The sequence below is a fragment of the Colius striatus genome, chromosome 9 (genome assembly GCF_028858725.1).
Source record: "Colius striatus isolate bColStr4 chromosome 9, bColStr4.1.hap1, whole genome shotgun sequence".
In the NCBI taxonomy this organism is placed as follows: domain Eukaryota; kingdom Metazoa; phylum Chordata; class Aves; order Coliiformes; family Coliidae; genus Colius; species Colius striatus.
The window spans coordinates 34256683-34274829 of NC_084767.1; the positions used below are offsets into that span (position 1 = coordinate 34256683).

General features: G+C 37.2%; 2 protein-coding genes across 11 annotated transcripts in view; one reads left to right on the forward strand and one right to left on the reverse strand.

Annotated features, from left to right (window-relative positions):
• The window catches only part of HYCC2 (hyccin PI4KA lipid kinase complex subunit 2), a 66578-nt gene extending 57425 nt beyond the window's left edge, over positions 1-9153 (reverse strand). For 3 of the 9 annotated variants that reach the window (XM_062003089.1, XM_062003091.1, XM_062003082.1), the window contains exon 1: positions 8485-9103. The gene's annotated coding sequence lies outside the window, so the exon portion shown is untranslated. The other 6 variants (XM_062003090.1, XM_062003083.1, XM_062003088.1 and 3 more) reach the window with 5 other exon arrangements.
• NDUFB3 (NADH:ubiquinone oxidoreductase subunit B3) lies at positions 9149-13688 on the forward strand. 2 transcript variants are annotated; one of them, XM_062003106.1, is made up of 3 exons: positions 9149-9504; positions 10717-10858; positions 13430-13688. In XM_062003106.1, the coding sequence occupies exons 2-3, from the start codon at positions 10719-10721 to the stop codon at positions 13584-13586; spliced, it is 297 nt and encodes a 98-aa protein (XP_061859090.1). In that variant the 5' UTR covers positions 9149-9504; positions 10717-10718; the 3' UTR covers positions 13587-13688. The 2 variants fall into 2 exon arrangements, with proteins under 2 accessions (XP_061859090.1, XP_061859089.1); XM_062003105.1 differs by having other exon boundaries at positions 9167-9508.
• The last annotated feature ends 4459 nt before the right edge of the window (positions 13689-18147 follow it).

The window sequence follows — 18147 nt, forward strand, 5'->3', positions numbered from 1 at the left end:
CCCATCACTGCAAAAACAAAAGAAAGAACAAGACATTAAATGCATACTACTATTTTCTACTCATAGTCCGAATAAAATTTAAAGTTACTTGTCGAATACTCCCCTAATGTACATTCAGAAAGCAGAAGTCTTTCAAAGGACAAAAATTACAGATTTCACAAGCAGTATTGAAAATCCCAGTTGCTTTGGTGTGGAGGGTGGAACCAAATTTATTTATTTTATTTATACAGGGTCAATTTCACTGTGTTCTAGGTTTTCAAACATATTTTCTTGAACTTAAAAAAACAACATAGGAAACTCTTACTTAGGGACATAATGTTCTAAACTTCAGACATTTTTACATTACCTAAGCCACACACAGAGAAACTCTGGGGTTTTGTTTGTAACACTAATAGTCTTCTTGTTAAAAACAAACTTCAAAAGCAGTTGGTAGAACGCTTTTTTTCCTTCCCTCTAGTCTCTCGAGTAAATTTACCTTTGGAAAAAGACCACAGCTGGCCTTATAGGCAACCAAGTCAAAGAATTATACTACTGCTTTTTGCAACATTAATCTCCTTCAGCAAATTCGATATATCATGTCTACTTGAAATAGAGAGACATTCATATTATACTAAACATAAATAGTTTCAGTATTCTTTTACAAGTAAGTCACACTGCCAATCTAGGTAACATTTATGATCTTATTTTTTTTATTATTAATTATACTGGTAATACAGCAAATTCAGTTCATTCACACCATCAAAAATTTTTAATAAATGCACAAATTTAATGAAACAATCCATTTATAAAGCTTCACTCTCTGTTTCTCTATTCAATTGTGTTGATAGTAATCTAAACTATTTACTCAAGTTAAAGCACTAGGCACCTGGAATTGTTACATTTTTGGCACCCTTCATGGAGCCTGCTCCACAAACATATGCAGTCTTTCAAGGGGAACTTAGGCAGAAAGTTTAAAAATACTGAGGTTACTGGAATGCTGACAGTGGACCTGCAGAGACCATTGAGTAACTTCCTGAAAAGTAGAGTTGATCAGGTATAAGACAAAATGATTAAAAAACAAAACAAAACAAAAGCTGTCACCACCACAACAACAACAAAAACCAAACCAAACTAAAACAAAAAAAACCCACAACAACAAAACTAACCCACACAGTCCACATGTGACTACTTCACTATGTGAGACAACTGTTCTGAACAAAATACAAATCCAGACCTAACATCCTGGTACTTGCAATTATGTGCAGATTTGCGCATAATAATGCAGTAATTATTTCCTATGAGCAAGAAGGAGTAGATTCATACTTGGGGGCAGGGCAGCGAGGGAATCCTCATGCTTTTGCCTTATGTGCCAGCTATCCAATTGGCACATCGAAAAGACCTTTGTAATCATATTTAATGATTGTTTCCTAATTCTGTGTGATTTGAATAACTAAAACCAAGAAATGAGACTCTAACTTCAAACACACTCCTACAATAAAAAAGTAAATGCTAATACAATTTTTTTCATTTTCCATGATGTGACGCATTTGCATAAACATACAGAATTTACTTAATTTGCATTTGAGAAAGCTATGAAGTCTGCATTCACAGAGACAAAGAGATATCATTACTATCCATTCAAAATCAGCATGTATTATTAAAGCAGAATGCCTCAATAGTTGATAGAAATAGCAATAAAATAACAATTACTGGATTTTTTCATGAAGCTGGTACATGCAGGAAAAGTAATTTGTCTATCAGAATCTATCCTTTGGAATATGAACTTGAAATATTTCAAAACTTGATAAAGCTGAAAACTCTATAAAATTTTCCCAATTAGCATGATAACGTCCATCTAAGACCTTTTCCCTCCTCTCTCTTACAAGTCCAAAAATTACTGTCTAAGTAAGTTATCAAATACAGTCTCTGGTAGGTTACAGTCATGGGAGTACCACCAGTAGTTGACCATCACATCCACTCACATCTCGATTAGCCAAATGTGGTAAAGTTCCTTCAAAACATTTTGGTAAAATGACAAGCAACAGTGCTAAGTTTATTTTCCTAGCAGCTGGGAAAAAAACCCTATAGTACCCCCATTTTTCCACTGATCAACAGATCATTTTAAACCTTTCTGCAGCATATGTCAAATCTTAATTTATTAAATGAAATTAAATCTGGAGGCACTTTATAGTTCCTTCAACTTCCTTCTACTTTTCTTACATCAAGCTCAGTGTCTGTCTTTAGTACAAGGCTGAGAAAAATGGCACAAAGGAAATAAAAAACATCCTTTGAATATTTGGTTAATTACACAAAGTAAAGGGATCACACACACACATACATAAAAAAACCACAGCACAATACTTGATTACACAATTTCAGCAGCATTAATGTCAATTAGAATTGGCCACTGACCCCCAACTCAGTCTGGGGTCAACCCACAGACCTTGACCTGTTTAGGACTTCATGTACAAGAAATGTAAATTTCCACAGTTGTACGCTTTTTTTTCTGCCTTAGTATCATGAGTTTTACTCAATTTATTGAAGTAGTTAGAAAAAAAAAAACCTTACAAATTACAAAGTGAATGTATAAACATTGGAATTAATTAGAGCATCTCCAACTATTTTCCTAAAAATGCCAGAGTTTAAATTTGGCCTAACTTGAATTTAAAATTAAACATTATTTTTTTTAAATTCACAATTAAAAATTAAGACATAAAATGCTAACATTTTCATTTCAAACAAAAAGGGAAATAAGTGAAGTAGTTTTAATTTTACCATGTAAATCATAAAAATTAACTACTAAAACCCACAGTAGATCCCTAGCTAACTGAAAAAAATTAACCAATATAGAGGAAAAGGCAAAGCATGCTCTCTCTTCAAGAGTTTAGTGCAGCAATTCCTTGAATACAAGATATGTCTGTATAATACAGCTGCCATTTGCACAATTTAAACATTCAGATGGCTCAAAAATATTTTTCTATGGCTGAAGTGACAATCCAACAAAGTCTAATTTCTGTATGTACAGAGAACAACTGCATACATATTTTCACCATTGATGCAGAAATTGCACATATTCTGTGAGGGCAGCAGTTACTCCCACTAGGACTACTATACTCAACACCTGCACAAACAAATGGCATCTCAGTTATTTCTGCAATTGGTCCTTTGGAGACTCACAGACAAGAAGATGTGCCTAAACTGTTCACATTCCAGCAATCAGCTGGACAGACTGAGCAAATATTCAGGGCAAATTACCTTAAAAAAATTGTATTTGCTGTCTCAAGTTCTAACACTGATTATGGTGAGGAAAAAGAAATCTTGTTCTTTCTCCTCCAAACAAACAAAAAGACAGCTAGGAAGGTCTCTTGGTCCACAGATAAACAGAAGCTTCTCAAACTCACCTGATACTTATAGTAACCTCAGGGAAGGCAAAGTTGAAGAATCACAGTACATGAAATAAGCCTTCGTAGGCACACAGACTTAAGCAAACATTATAGGTAATAACCTGCTACTAATCATCCTGTTCACTAGAGATTCATGAAACGCTTATGATAGCTACGACCTAAAGGGAAGGGTTTCTGTCACTGAATGTCTATAAAATGTCTATAAAAAACAGAGCTTATCAATGCTTAGATACAATTACTTCAGTATTTAAAATATTTCTTATTTTCATTCCACTCAGTCTTCAGCCCAGGATTCCCATCTTTATTCATATTTCCATAGGTAACAACTGATTTTCAAGAAGCTCTTACTACTCTAACACGGCAAAGTTTGCACTGTAATCTGCTGCAGCTCATTAACATGAAATTAAGCTATTAGAATGGTTCACATGAAGTCTGACAACAGCAATGCCTCATTCTGCGATCTTCCCAAGAAACCACCATGAATATGGTTTCATAAGGGTGTTACTATCTGAAACTACTACACTGATGCCACATTGAAGAGAGACCATCAGGTAGTATGGTTTGTCAGTTACATAATTATCAAATAGAATTAGATACACAATTAACAATCTAGAAGCAGCCTTGGAAGCTCAGCAATTTCATCTAAGGCCTGTTCTATGCTAAGAACAGGCAACAAGCAGCTTAAAAAATAACCATGCACATAAGGAACAAGTTATTTTTCCATTCCACATGTAAACCCCTCTCGGTCTCCTCTGCATCCATATTTAGCACAGGTCTCTATGCTGTTCTGCCTCAATTGAACATCTTTAAAAAAAAAAAAAGGCAATGAGAAGTTGTCCACTGTTACACACAGAGAAATATGAGTTTTAGCGAGGATAAATCTTTCACCAGCATGCCTTAAATGTCTATGTAAAAGGGCACATTATTACTACTCAGTCTCCGCAATCATTTCTTGTGTAATTTCATAAAGTAAATGGACTTTATCAAACCATTTGTCTATTCCACTGCTGTTATTAAAATATTAAGAGTCTGAAAAAATTAGCATTTTTATTCTTATACTATCACTGTTGTACAAAGACTTGTACTCTCAAGACTGAGTTCTCACTACAAATACAAGCACTGGTTTTGTCTTACTGAAGTTCAGTTACATTTTAGCAAAGCATTTTTTGGTTACAAAAGAAGACTGGAAATTCAGGTTCTAACCTTAATTTCATGGAAGTAAATATAACTCTTCAGCTGTGCCAGAAGTATGAAGAATTTTCATCTGCAAAATCTGGATGGTAGGTATTCACACTTACCAAATGACCCAACATCCTTTAAGTTATGTGCAGATATTAAAGATCACTACACTAATCACTGAAACAGGGAGTTCTTTACTGTATTTCCATTCACAGATTATAAGGGACAAGAGTCATATGTAGAAGCATCAAATACTTTTCAAAAAACAAAGGCATATCTCTAACCTGAAGAAATAAAGTGATAACAAAACTCAAAAGCTAAATATATAATTTTTTTTTTCTTTGCTCTACTCTGGTGCCATGCACTAGGATGCTCAATAAATTACTCACTCCACCCTTCCAATCACTAAGTTTATATATAAAAGCCTCCTACTTTCTACAACATGTCTCAGCTAAAAGTTATTGACTTTCCTATGTTCATCATCATGTTGCTACCACATTGTCTAAAGCAGACAGTGGAATTACTGGTGTAGCTTACACATCAGGCACACTGGATATAAGATGTCAGATCATTATGAAGTTCATATTTTTAAAAATTCTTTTAAAAAAACCAATAATTTCTAGCCAATTTGTCTTCATATGCAGGAAATATATTTAAGTTTACAAAGACAAGGTTATTTAACTTAAGCTATTTCTAAAACAAGATCTGCTACACTTATGCCCATGTGTCTCCAAAATCTTGTGCTTAGGATATTTAGGCAAGTTGCTTGAATAACTACTATGAGCTTCCTCAGAATTTTTTCTGAATCAAATTTTTTTTACTTTGTGGCCCCGCTCCAAACCAGAACAGAGGCAGGCATGCAGAGAGGCTGCTCTCCAGTCTCTCCTGAAGCTTGAGGTATTCTGAAACCTAAAGAAGAAAGAATGGACAAAGAAAATAAGATGAGGAGGTGAAAGAAGAAATAGACATCAAAACTCTCAGAAAAAAACAATCCATTTGAATAAAAAGGAAATAAATGAACCTTCGAGGGGAAAAAAAAAAAATCAAGTAAATTCTACATATATTTCACCTCATTATTTTTCAACTCAGTATCTTCTCAGCTGAATGGCCATGAAAAATAAGACCATTATTTTAAATTTTCTCATTGTCTTTCCAGATAGATGTAGAATAATTCACCCAGTCCAAATATGGGTCAAGGCAGGGCATAAGAGGGGAGAAAGGCCCTAAATATAACAATGTTTTCAAGTTCATAAACTACTAGAGAATGCAAACAGAAGGAAAAAAAACCCACAAAGCAAAAACATAAGTATCAACATTGCCCTATATGAATCAGACCAATTTAGTTACTGCATAGGTCTGTCCTGTGACTACTTTTTTTTTTAAAAAAAAGAAATTTTTAATTATTTGTCTTGTTACTAAAGGTATGAATTAGCCAAGCAAAAGTGTCAAGAGAAAAATTCAATCAGTTTACTATTTTATCTACAGTTATTTACACAAGCATAAACTCAGAATACTTTCTTACTCTCAAAAAACAACTTTGCATCTATCTGGACAGATTGATTTAATAGAAATTCCACTTAGACATATGAAAAAGTTTCTTTACTGTGAGGATGTTTAAATATGGAACAAGTTACCCAGAGAAGTTGGGAAGTCTCTGTCTTTGCAGATACGAAAAAAAAAAAAAAATCAAACTGGAAAATGTCCCAAGGAATCTGCCCTAGTTGGCCCTGCTTTGAGCAAATGGGTTGAACTGCATGATCATGAAGTCCCTTTTCAACCTCAATCATTCTGCAATCCCATTTTCTAAAAATCTCTACCTCTGTAAAATGACCACAAAACAAAGGTTCAGGAATAAAATCTAGATCATTCTGACAAAACCTGACATCTCCAAATCTTTCTTAAAGTCATCATCTCTATCATTATCTTTACAGCCTACATTAAATGTCTGAACAATTCACACAACTTGGAAGTTAATATTTGATTGAACATAATTCTGCATGAAATCTTATCTACTACAAGCAAATAACTGCAAAGGAAACACTGTGGAAAATAGGATTAAATAAAGAATTAGTTCTCATAACTGTTCTATTTGGAAATGAAAGCAACTGACTGAAGTAGCAAGCCAAACTACACTATTGTAACTGTCTCTGTTCATATCAGTTTGCCATGAAAAGAGTCACAAGATTTCCTAGATGATCACTCCTATGGCACAGATGTCCTTCATCACGAGTTAGCTGAAGAAAATTCCAGCTTCACTTCCTGAGATTAGTTCATATCTTAATACAAAGGAACAAGCATTAAAGAAAATTAATGGAATTTAAAATTATTATCCTGTCCAGACCAGTGTTTAAGTGAACACATTACCCTGATGTTCAAAGGCTCTGAACTCATACCAAACTGCTTGGGAAAGTGCCAAATGGTTCTGCCTCCCCTCATACAGAAAACAGGGAGTATCACATTAAGTTCTCAGATAACAGGTTCAAAACTGAATAGAGGAAGTACTTATTAACACAACACATTAAGTATGGTGCTTGTTGACAGAAAATATGGTAGATGCAAAAACCATACACTGACTCAACATTTTTGCAAAATTAAGTATACCCATGGAATAAAAATCCAGACAGAACACCATCCCCACTGAGAGACTGGGAAGAACCAGCCGAAAGACTAACCCCATATGCTTGCCTAGAAAAGACTGTAAGTATAAAGGCCCTGCTGTCTAATATTGGTTAGCTGTCAGGGACAAGCAGGACTTAGAACAATGGTCCTGTAACATAACAGGATCCCAGAGATTTAGGCTTCAAGAGAAAATAGCATATTAGTCCCATATGGCTGTTCCTGTGAAGAATGGTTTTTGGATTAAGTAAAGAAAAAATATTCTGTGATCAGAACTGTATGTTCATGTTGACAGACTCAGCAATGCAAGTAGAGTATGGTTTCAAGCATAAATAATCAAGGAATGCTTCCAAGTACAATGAAGAAAACAACCAAAATAAACAAAAATGTAAACAAAACAAAGACTTTGTATTTTTCCCTCAAAAAATAAAGGCAATGTGTGTGGTATTTTACATGTCTATGAGTCACTGAAAATTTGAGGAAAATATCAACATTCCCCAGGAACTTCAGACTTTGAACACATATTCACTTTCAGCCACAATAAGAAACGAGAAAGACTTCACAGGTATCTTGGCAGAACTTAATTCCTTGTAACACAGAGATTTAGGTACCTCACAGAGTCCTCCTGTAATTCAACCTCACATACATTACAGAAAACAATCTCACTCTGACACTGCATCTGCAGACTGCTCTGAATCTTGCAGACTTTATCTCAGAGTGAAAAAGATTCAATACTGAAACCAGACAGAGGCAGTCTGGATTAAACAGATGGCACTCTATTTAGGAACAGTTTCACTGTTAATAACATGATAATGGCATTCCTCTCAGAACCCTTCTCATATGCTTCCAATATCCCTACAAAAATCCCCTGAAACTCAAAAGCAGCTTTACATCAGGATACTAAAAAAAGCCCAACGCTACAGTCTGTCCTAACATTCTGCCAGCATCATGCTACAAAACAGGGTTTATTCTCATTCTTAGAAGAGCACCAGAATATAGCAGGTTTTACGCAGCTATGAACAAATAGCATTATTGTACCATTTATGATTGAGAGATTAAGCCTTTATAAGTCACTGAATAAGCAGTTAAGTTTTACCAGTTTCTTTTCAGATAAAAGGGACTATGTATTCAAAATTGAGTGACATTAAAAAAATTAATTATCTAGATACTAAGGCAATCAACACTTCACAATTGCATAGTCACGACATAGCAAAACGCTGAGCTCCCCAAAGACAGGTACACAATGGAACTGAGCAACCATCTACTCAAGAAGCAGCTGTCAAGAGAATTCTTAACTTCCACTTACCTTCCAGTGCAGTTCCAGGATTTCAGGCTGCCTCCTCACTTCTCCTACGGAAACAAACGGTGGTATTCTTTTAAGATATATCCGTTGAAAACACAGTCTGCTACCAGTGCCAGTCGGGCTTGCCAGCGCCTCCGATTTTCCCCACAACTCCTTCCCCTGACGAAGTGAACCCCGAGTGCTAACAGCGAGAAGGCACTGCCCCGGGCCCCGCGGCCGCTCCGCCGCTCTTCGGGGTCAAAGAAACGGGGGTGCGCGGGCCTTGGGCTTATATAACCGCTGGATGCGGGGCTGCTCCCGCCGCCTGCCCGCCCCTCTGCGGTACCTTGGGAGCCGCCGAATGCGGGGGGGGCACGGAAGCAGAGGGAAACGGAGGCCGAGCGCGACGCCCGCAACCCAGCTAGCGGTGGGGTCGCTGGCGGGGGCGCTATGGGAAAACGGCTCGCGCCCCCGCACACGCAGACCCTACGGGCTCCCGTCCCTCCTCGCGCGCTCGGCAACGACCGGTGACCACGGCCAACCAGGGAAGAGAGCGAGAGGCGACGGGGAGGATCCTGGTGCCAGCCCAGGCCCCGCCCGCCGCCGCCACCCCACGGCTCCGTTACCGACTGCTATTGCCACCACCCCCTCACCCTCTTCTCCTCAGCCGCCACCTCCAGCCACTGCCAACCCCGCAACTCAACAACGCACCCGCCCATTGGGCCACTCCCGCCCTCAATAAGCCCGACAGTGATTGGTCACTATCTCCCCCGTGTCGTGTTCCCCCCGCTCCGTCCAGCTTCTCTGTTAGAGTCGAGGCGCCGTTCTGTGCGCGGCACCTGCCTTGTTAAATCTCGACGGGGGAGCTGCGAGCTGCAGAGGGTCGGGCGGACGCCTCGCTGCCTTCGCCAGCACCGGGAGAGGAACCGGAACAGAAACTGCCCGGAACCCTCGCGGCTGGACGCGCTTCCTGTAGCGGCTGCTCCTCTCACCGACTTCTGCTTCCGGGTGGTGGCTGCGTCCTAAAGGAGGGTGACAGAGAGGGCAGGTACCGTGGGCCCAGCGCGGAGAGGCGTCAGGGACGGACCTGGTGCCTCGCGGGATCTTGTCTGCACTGCCGTCCACCCCAGGAGCGGGGGGTGGGAAGCTGAGCTTGAGGGGGGTGGAGGAGGTGGGGAGGATGGCCATTCTCGGCCCCGTTAGGCGGACCGCCGCCTCCCCCTTCCCGGGCAGGCGGGCCTGGGCAGTGTGTGGGCACGCTCTCTCCGATTTCCGGGAGCCCTTTCGGCCCAGCGTGAGAGCTTTTCAGGTTCCCGTCTTCAAGGGGATCCTCTTTGCTGGCTTCCACAGTTTGGTGTCTTCAAGAGTTACAGCTTTGAAGCTTTGTCCTTGGCATCACTGCATTTCAGTCAATTCTCGTAAAAATTTAGGGCATTTAATCTGCTCTTTGCTACCAGATATGTGTATCTGGTAGCAGATATGTGGCCCAAAGAAGCCTCAGGTGCCTTGTGAAAATAGAGACTTAAAAGCTGTCATTATTTTCTGCAAGTCCTTCATGATCTCACTGGAAATGTTCACGTTCCTTTGTGCATCGATCACCGTTTATAATGCAAACTTTAATATTATCATAGCTCTCTCTTAAAGGTATCTCTAAATAAAGCATGTCCCAGCTATGTGAAATGACTAGTAAGGTGCATCTCCTTGTCCATTTATCTGTCCTGTGCCTGTTCATCACCAGTTAATGTCTGACTCAATTGAAGACAATTTAAAAGCAGCTGAAGAACCAAGTATTTGTTTCCCTCAAGCTTTTCTTCAGAGCTTCAGTGATCATAGCTCTACAACACCTAAATAAGAAATTTCTAAACTGAACTCTGACTTTTTTTGTGTATTCTAGGAAGCCTGCAAGTTGCTAAAGTACATCTATAGGCATCGGAATCAGTTGTCTTTGTAACACAGAAAATTTACATAGCTGATTCATGAATGTAATGGTGGGGATGATTTCCCACACATTAATGCTAACATCTGCACAGTTTACCTTATCATGCTTAATCACCAACTTGTGAAATAAAGCGTCTCTCAGCTCTTTGTTCTACAGTATTGTGTTCAATGTAGAAAACGCTTCATGTGCAGTGTTACGTGCTTTGGAATACTTCTTATAACCTCCCTGCTTTTCATATAGGGGATATTGTCTTTGCAAGTGTGTGAAAATAAGCTGATACTCTCTGAGAAATGAAACACTTGTATCTTTTCTTGTAGGTATGGGGCATGGAAATGAACACGGCCATGGGCATGGCAAAATGGAACTCCCCGACTACAGGCAGTGGAAAGTAGAGGGCACTCCCCTAGAGAAGGTCCAGGAAAGGCTAGCTAAACGGGGTCTTAGGGATCCGTGGGCTCGGTAAGTGCAGGAGCCTCAAAAATAATCTTGACATATTGTTTTGTAACATCAACTGGAACTTGTCATTGCAGATTATTATTTCTTTAGTCAAAATAGTGAAAATGCATCTTTAATGTATCAGTCAGAATTTCAGTTAAGTCTTTAGGTTTTGGTTTTTTTTTTTTTTTGTGTAGAGGTCACGTATTGCACCACCTTGACCAGCCTCCATGTTTTGCAAGGCACCCTTGCACTTTGATATTTCATTTTGATACAGATCAGGCACAATGACCGATACCTTATCCACCAAAACACATCAGTAATACTAGGTCTTGTACATGTGAGTAAGCCTATCCCTTCTAAGCAATGACTTTACTCAGCTTTTGCTGAAGTTGGTGGAACCTACATTAACGTCCTGCCTAGGAATAGTGTTCCTCTCATACAACAGGAGGCCTTTATTTGAAAAGAAGCAATACCTTAGCATTCAATGTGGTATTTGCTTCAACTGTGCACTTATAATGGAAGATGAGATTTTTATAAGATTTACCTCTTGAGTTGTCCCACACCACAATGAATACTTCTTTTTAGCTAGAGCAATTCTGGATCATTTAAACAGCTGTTAAAACACAGCTTAATACATTTCTCCCACATCATGAATTATGTAATAATTTGTTCAAGTACTCTTTTATCTTGGAGAATGAAAATGCTAACTTGTGTTGTGTAGTGCAGTTCTTCTATAAGGGAAAAGCTGCCTGAAAAACTATTCCAGGAACCTTCACAGAAAAGGCTTTACTTAAAACCAACACAAGAAAAATGTAAAAGCAAAGAGGTTATCTGTTAAAAAGTTGTTGCATTGGGTTAAAACCTTGTTTGGGATTGACAGCACTTTTTTTTTTCTTTCTCCTTTGAACAGTTTAAGGCTCTAAGTATAAAGTAAAATAGTTTTGATTGTGATAAGAATCATTTGAGGTATGAGTCCTTAGGTTTATCAGTTACCAATGAACCTTCCCAGGCCTGTGTCACATTTATGTTTCTGTGCTGAGCAAGCAGTGTTAGGGGTTTTGGGTTTTTTTCTTCCTTTGCTTCAGACAAAATTGTTTTCAGCAAGCTTACTGCCAACAAAAAATGGACACAGTTTAATATCATAAATTTAGTGTCAATTAACCTGACTTTTAGTGCATACATTTCCAAGTACACTGTTCAGGAAGTGCTACAAACCAGCAAACTGAAAAAAGTTTGTATGGTATTTATTGCCCCTCCTAAATTAAAAAAATAACAAACCAAAACAAAAACTGTTTCTCTGATAAAATAAAGGAATTGAGACAATTATGTGAATAATTGAAATAAGGAGCAAAGTTAAAGCCTGAGATGATTCTTCCTGGACTTTGCAAATTTTATATAAGGTAATTTCAGTTCCATAGGACAAGTACATGTATCATGCCAATCTCCCTTAACAAAGGATAAATTCAAGTATCAAGTTATTTGCTTCAGTAATCTGGAAGAAGATTCTTTATTCATACCTTGCATTAGAAGCCCTGAAAAAGTAAGCCTCTCTCTATGGCTCTCCTCTTTGATATATTAAGTTCCACCTTTGTAACAAATGCAAATTAATGTACGTATTCAATGCAGAACAAGCTATATGATAGATATAATATTTGGAAATCTAAGTCTTTATCCATTAGCATCTAGAAGATACTTTTCCATGCCATTATGCCTTCATCCCAAGTTGCAGAAACCATCTGTATAAAAGGATTATCTATGAACATAAATACTTGACCCCCTTTGTTTAAAAAAAAAGGATTGTCTCCTGAAATGATGGTTCTGATTTTATTGCTTGTTTCTGTGCAAATGGGTTTTTTTACACTTTTCTTAAGAACTCTGAGTCCTCAGAAGAGACAAACTGTTTATCTCTGTAGAGTACACCGAGTGTGCTACACATACATACATACAGTCAGTTACGGCAGTAACTGCTGTTTCAATAACAATGTAGGTTGAAAACAGGCAAGAAAGCGTGAGGTTTGTAAATATTCTACAGCTTTTTAGCTAAACACAATCTTTTCAGCCTCTTTTTTTAAAAATAAGTTTTTAAAAATAAGTTTTTGTAATTTTTTTTCTGACTAATACAGTTAAGGATTATGTTGTAAAACAGAAGGTGCCACCACATCAGGCTGAGTTTTTCTGTGGGAAAACTTTCCCTTTTAAAATGTAACTATGCTAGATAGTGTCTGGGACAGTGACAAGCCTTTTGATTTACTCCATCCCATGCATGTGAGAGTGGCTTCTGATTTTGTTTCAGAGTAAAAACAGAAGACAATTATATATAGGTTTGAGGAGGTAATTCTGTTACTGGAGTTGTGATGTTTACTGGTGTCTCAAATTATGTGCATAAAGGATCAGAGTTTATAGCACTAACTTTGTTTGTGGCAACTCTTGTTACTTCATTGACACTTAAATGATAGAAATGTTATAGTCTCAATGTATACCTAGTTGAAATACCTTTATCTTTGTTTTCCCAAACACCAATATTTCTGTTAATACTTACCATGGTGGCTCCACCAATGCTGTTTTATTACTTTGGTTTTATTTTTCTTGTAGTAATGAAGCCTGGAGATACATGGGTGGCTTTGCAAAACCTGCCACTTTAACAGATGTCTTTACTAGAGGGCTCAAGTGGGGATTTGCAGCTTTCATCATAGCTCTTGGCATCGAATATACATTGTTTCCTCCGAAGAAGAATGGAGGCCATCACTGAAGGTTAAATGTACCTTAGTACATACTCATTAATAAGCAGAAATGTACGTAAGCCTGCTGCTCACTCTGTACCTACATGCATATTAAAGTCTATCACAAGCAATGTTGTGTTTCTTTGATTTTATTCTACTTTTGTGAAAGCATCAAAAAAGCATAGCCACAGTGATTTACCTGACTTCAGTCTGGGTAAAAAACCAAGACAAAATGATGCTTTTAAGTTTGCTATACCATCCTCTCAAGAACAGAGGAAACCATCAGCCCAGCTGGTTAAAGCCCTTCCAGCATTCTACTAAATCAAAATGAGAAAGTGTGTTACTTTTAAGAGAAAAATTGTACAGTGTTAATTACAGGTTTAATAATGATTAGTTGCTAGAATGACTTGTCATTTCTTAAAAGAATAATTTGTTACTCTTCACTTTCATGTCTCTAAATAAAAAGAATTAATACCTTAAAGCTTTAAAAAGTACCAAAAACTGCCTCAAGGTATACGAAAATACCAAATCTTATACTTAATCCTATTGAAGAGTTACCTAATTTGGGAGTCACAGTGCACCAAAATAATCTGCTGTTTAATATCTAGAAATTAAAAATGACATTGCTTTGCTAAGCAAAGTAGAATGTTTCACTCAGCAGTAACTGTACCTTATGTACTTGACTGTAATGTGAAAAAAAATAACAGTTGTTTTAATTTCAATTGTAAATTTATAGTAGTAGTTATTTATTTATTTTTATGCCTACTGTCTTTTAATAATTTCTTTTAAATGTCATGTTTTTTTCCTTAAATCACCTAACAGCTTCTGGAGCGATTTAAGAATGCCCAGAGAAAGGACTATAGTAGCAAAGGGCCTATTAGAAGTATAAGTCCTTTGTAGCACTCAGAATTACAGTTGGCTGAATATCCTATTGTAAATTTTATTATGCCATTAGTGACATAAGCTAAGGAGGGTATACCGTCTCGTTTTTCAGTCCATACCAGAGAGTATGTAGGTCACTCTACTGAAAAGCAAACTCAGATAAGCAAATAAGAAACAGTAAATGCTACTAGACAAATCCATAATGTACCTCCATGTTGAAGAAACTGGAAAGTAAAAGTAATCATGTTACAAATTGCAGCTTTACAAAAAACTTGAAGGTCCTACCAAAAAATGGTGCTTTTTTTCTTAGCATATGTATTCATACACAACCTTTCTGAGTTAGATAAAAGATTTATTTTTAGAGCCAATAAACAACATCTGTTACTGTGGGAATGCAGCTGTATTGTTCATTTGAGTTTGTCATGTCAATATGACATTGCTCAAGGCACTGTTCAAAGGGCAAACATTTGTTTTACTTAACTCCTCTTGCCCAATTGTTTCTCAAGCATCCCTATCCAGTTGCATCACTCCCTGAAAAATAAATCAAGGACCTACCATTTAAGGTCTGTTGCACAAAATAGGTCTATGTTGTCCATAGCAGTGTCACCCAGAATACATGTTTTCAAAGGCTGGTATTCACTGCTTATGTTCTGTCATGGTCCAAGACTAAACTTCTTAAGGTGACTGAATTTTAGATGGCTGTTCAGAAAAACAATTAACATTGGCATTATGCGCAGTGTTGGTGAATCTTACAATTAAGATATGTGCTCATTTCAGCTGCTCTTTGTAATTTTAATTTGATGTGCAGTACTTGTGTACTGATTTACTGCTCCTCCCCTGCCCAACTATTGCAGCTGTTCCAGAAGAATAAGCCTTAAAAAAAAGCCTTAAACAGTAGTTGTTGTCCCATTTACTTTCCTCACAGGAAAGTTTGTTTTCATGTTCTTCTGGATGCATGCTTTTAATTGTTTGTTCTACATCAAATGCATCAGAGTTTGAGGTAAAGGTGCTACAAGTGCCTGTAGAATTAAGGCTTTTTCAATGTTATAAGCCTGATGCTTCACTGACAAAGAAGACAGTTCTGTTAAAAACTCAAGTTTTACATAAGCTGAGGAGATAGCCATAAATTATTTTCAAGACAGATCTCCAAGTTACTGTAATATTTTCAGCATAAATAACCTTGGTATGTCACTTTATTTAGATCAGAAAATACCTACAAATCTAGTTTGTTTGCTATATAAATTAATGCACTCCTCCTCGTTTTTTAAATCAAGATTTTATTGTATATAAAGTTCAGACATGTCTTGACTTTACTGTATATAAAGTTGACACGTCTTCTAATTTCAGCCACAGCTTCCATACATGCATGCAAGTGATTTCAATTTAATCTCCACAGATGCTCTACTTTAAAGATTTTTAAATTAGATGCATACATGCTGTCTTGTATAGGGAGGATCACAAGAATCAGCCTTACAAATATTCTACCAAAGCAAATATATTGAACATAGGCACTGTTAGACTAGACTAGTTGAAGTAAAAATTCATTAATTTATTAATTAAGTTGGTACCATTCAGCAGCCACTGCCCCAAACAACTGCTTTAATTTATGATGAGTACATTTTGCCAATACTGTGGAATATAAAAATGTCTCATCATTATATATACAATACTCATAAATATTTTTATTTCACTAATCCTGCCTGAGAATATCTTGAGTATTAAAATAATAGTACCAAAAAAGTTTTCTCTGTAACCACAGCAATGGCTGTCCTTATAGTAAAACAGCCTTTCTACCAGCACAGATGTTTTACAGTGCAAAGAATAAGGTCCCAAACAGAAGTGGCACCTGCAGGTAAGAAATATACATGATTGTCATATCACACTCAGGAAGCTCTTTGTATACCTTAAGTTCTGAAAAATAGAACCGACAATGCTCCATTTTCTGAACTGCAGGTGGAAAACCCCATCTCCATCAGTAATCAGAGCTATTCCTGCTCACTTGAAAACAGACTGTTTTTGCTAACGCTACATGTAATATTTACATCATTAGCCTAACCTTCCGTATGTTACAGAGAACTTAAAGCAGTTAAATTATTCCAATACAATAATGACTACATTGTGATATGAATTGGATGTCTCCAAAAATCCTGTTTCAGAGCACAATAGAATAACTGTTCTCATAATGTGAGGCAGTTACAGTTTAAATAGCAGACTGTAACTGTGTCTTTGGGTTGTAATCTGCCTTGAAATCTCTCCTGAAAACTTTCTTTACACAAATCTTTGTTGAGCTCTCAAACTAAGAGCTTCTGTTCTTTGATTAGATCTTTGTTAGGCCAGCATTTATTAGACAGACTTTTAACATCAATGCTAGTGTGTTTTCTACATGCAGTTAACTAAAGTTAGGAGTGTTTGTTTCAAGGGATTTTATAAAGAATGTACTCAGGACTCGTGTTTGTCTTCTCCAATTAAGTTTACTGATTTCATCATGGGTATCAAAACACTCAGGGATCCATCCAAACCGTTTCACATGTATGACAGTGATTTTACAGATGCTCTGTATGTTCTTTGTCCTCTGTTGTAGGCCAAATAGAAATCTGAAATTCTGAAAGGGAGAAAATCCTTTTACCAGTGTTCCAACAGAGAAGAGTATTTTAGGAAGCATAAATTCTATTTTTTTTTTCTGTTTACATAACTACGAAAATCTACAAAATTAAATAGATCAAGCCTATAATGAAAACACATCAAAAGAAATATGTCCAAGCCAGATACTTATATCTAAAGCCTTCTAAATTGAAACTTACAGAACTCTCTTCTCAATCATATCTAATCTTGCTAGTACACTCTATATTTATACTGCTTAGAGTTTCAGTTTATATGAGAACCTATCAATGAAGACAATATAGTATTTCAGGTTAGAAATGGGGGGGAAGAATGAAAAAAACTTGCATAAGACTCATAAATGCTGCGTCTAAAAATGTGAACACTGTTCAATATGCATATAAAAATTAGGTTAAGCAAAAGTGGAGTAAGTAAACAATGAGCTTAAGTAACACCCATGTTAAACTGGTAAATCATTTCTTCAACTATTTTTGAAAAAAAAAAAAATCATAAGCCTGCAGCTAATACCACTTCCTTAAACCTCTTCTATTAACCTGTGCAAGTGGTTACATGTACAGAAGAGATTCAAAGAAAAAGTGCTGGTATTGATTCACTGCAAGTAGCTAGTTTCCTTCTAAGTCAGCACTGATCCAATGTGATGTCTCATTTGTAGCAATACTCTTGAATGACTGATACTAAATTGAGAGCCTAACCATAGAATTTCTGTTCAGAATCCTGGTATTTTTTCCTGAACACTGAACAGGCATTTGGTACCTGACCAAATTCCAGTGCAGGTGACTACTTTCTGCCTCTCTTTTCCCTTCAGTTCAAACACTTTGCACAAAAGGATGCTATCCCAGAATAGTCTGCTTCCACTGCTGTATTTTTAGCAGCACAAAAAATGACTCACAGTTTTGTAAATGCACTGAAATCCACTGAGTTGGGAGTTACATATGATGTCTGATTTCACCACATATGGAGGTGGCCTTTGTCTATTTCAGTAGATTTGGGGCTATTTTGCCCCAAATTTTAGATGTTAAGGACTTTTAAGAGAGCAGCTCCAGCTACAATACAAACACCTGAGGGTAAGTTGCTGATGGAAGTTGCTGA

What these genes read in the sequence shown, in the direction of transcription:
- NDUFB3 (XM_062003106.1), top strand. Translation starts at nt 10,719, where the DNA reads ATGGGGCATGGAAATGAACACGGCCATGGGCATGGCAAAATGGAACTC. An exon ending in CTTAGGGATCCGTGGGCTCG is followed by an intron (nt 10,859 to 13,429) that starts GTAAGTGCAGGA and finishes TTTTTCTTGTAG; the next exon opens with TAATGAAGCCTGGAGATACA.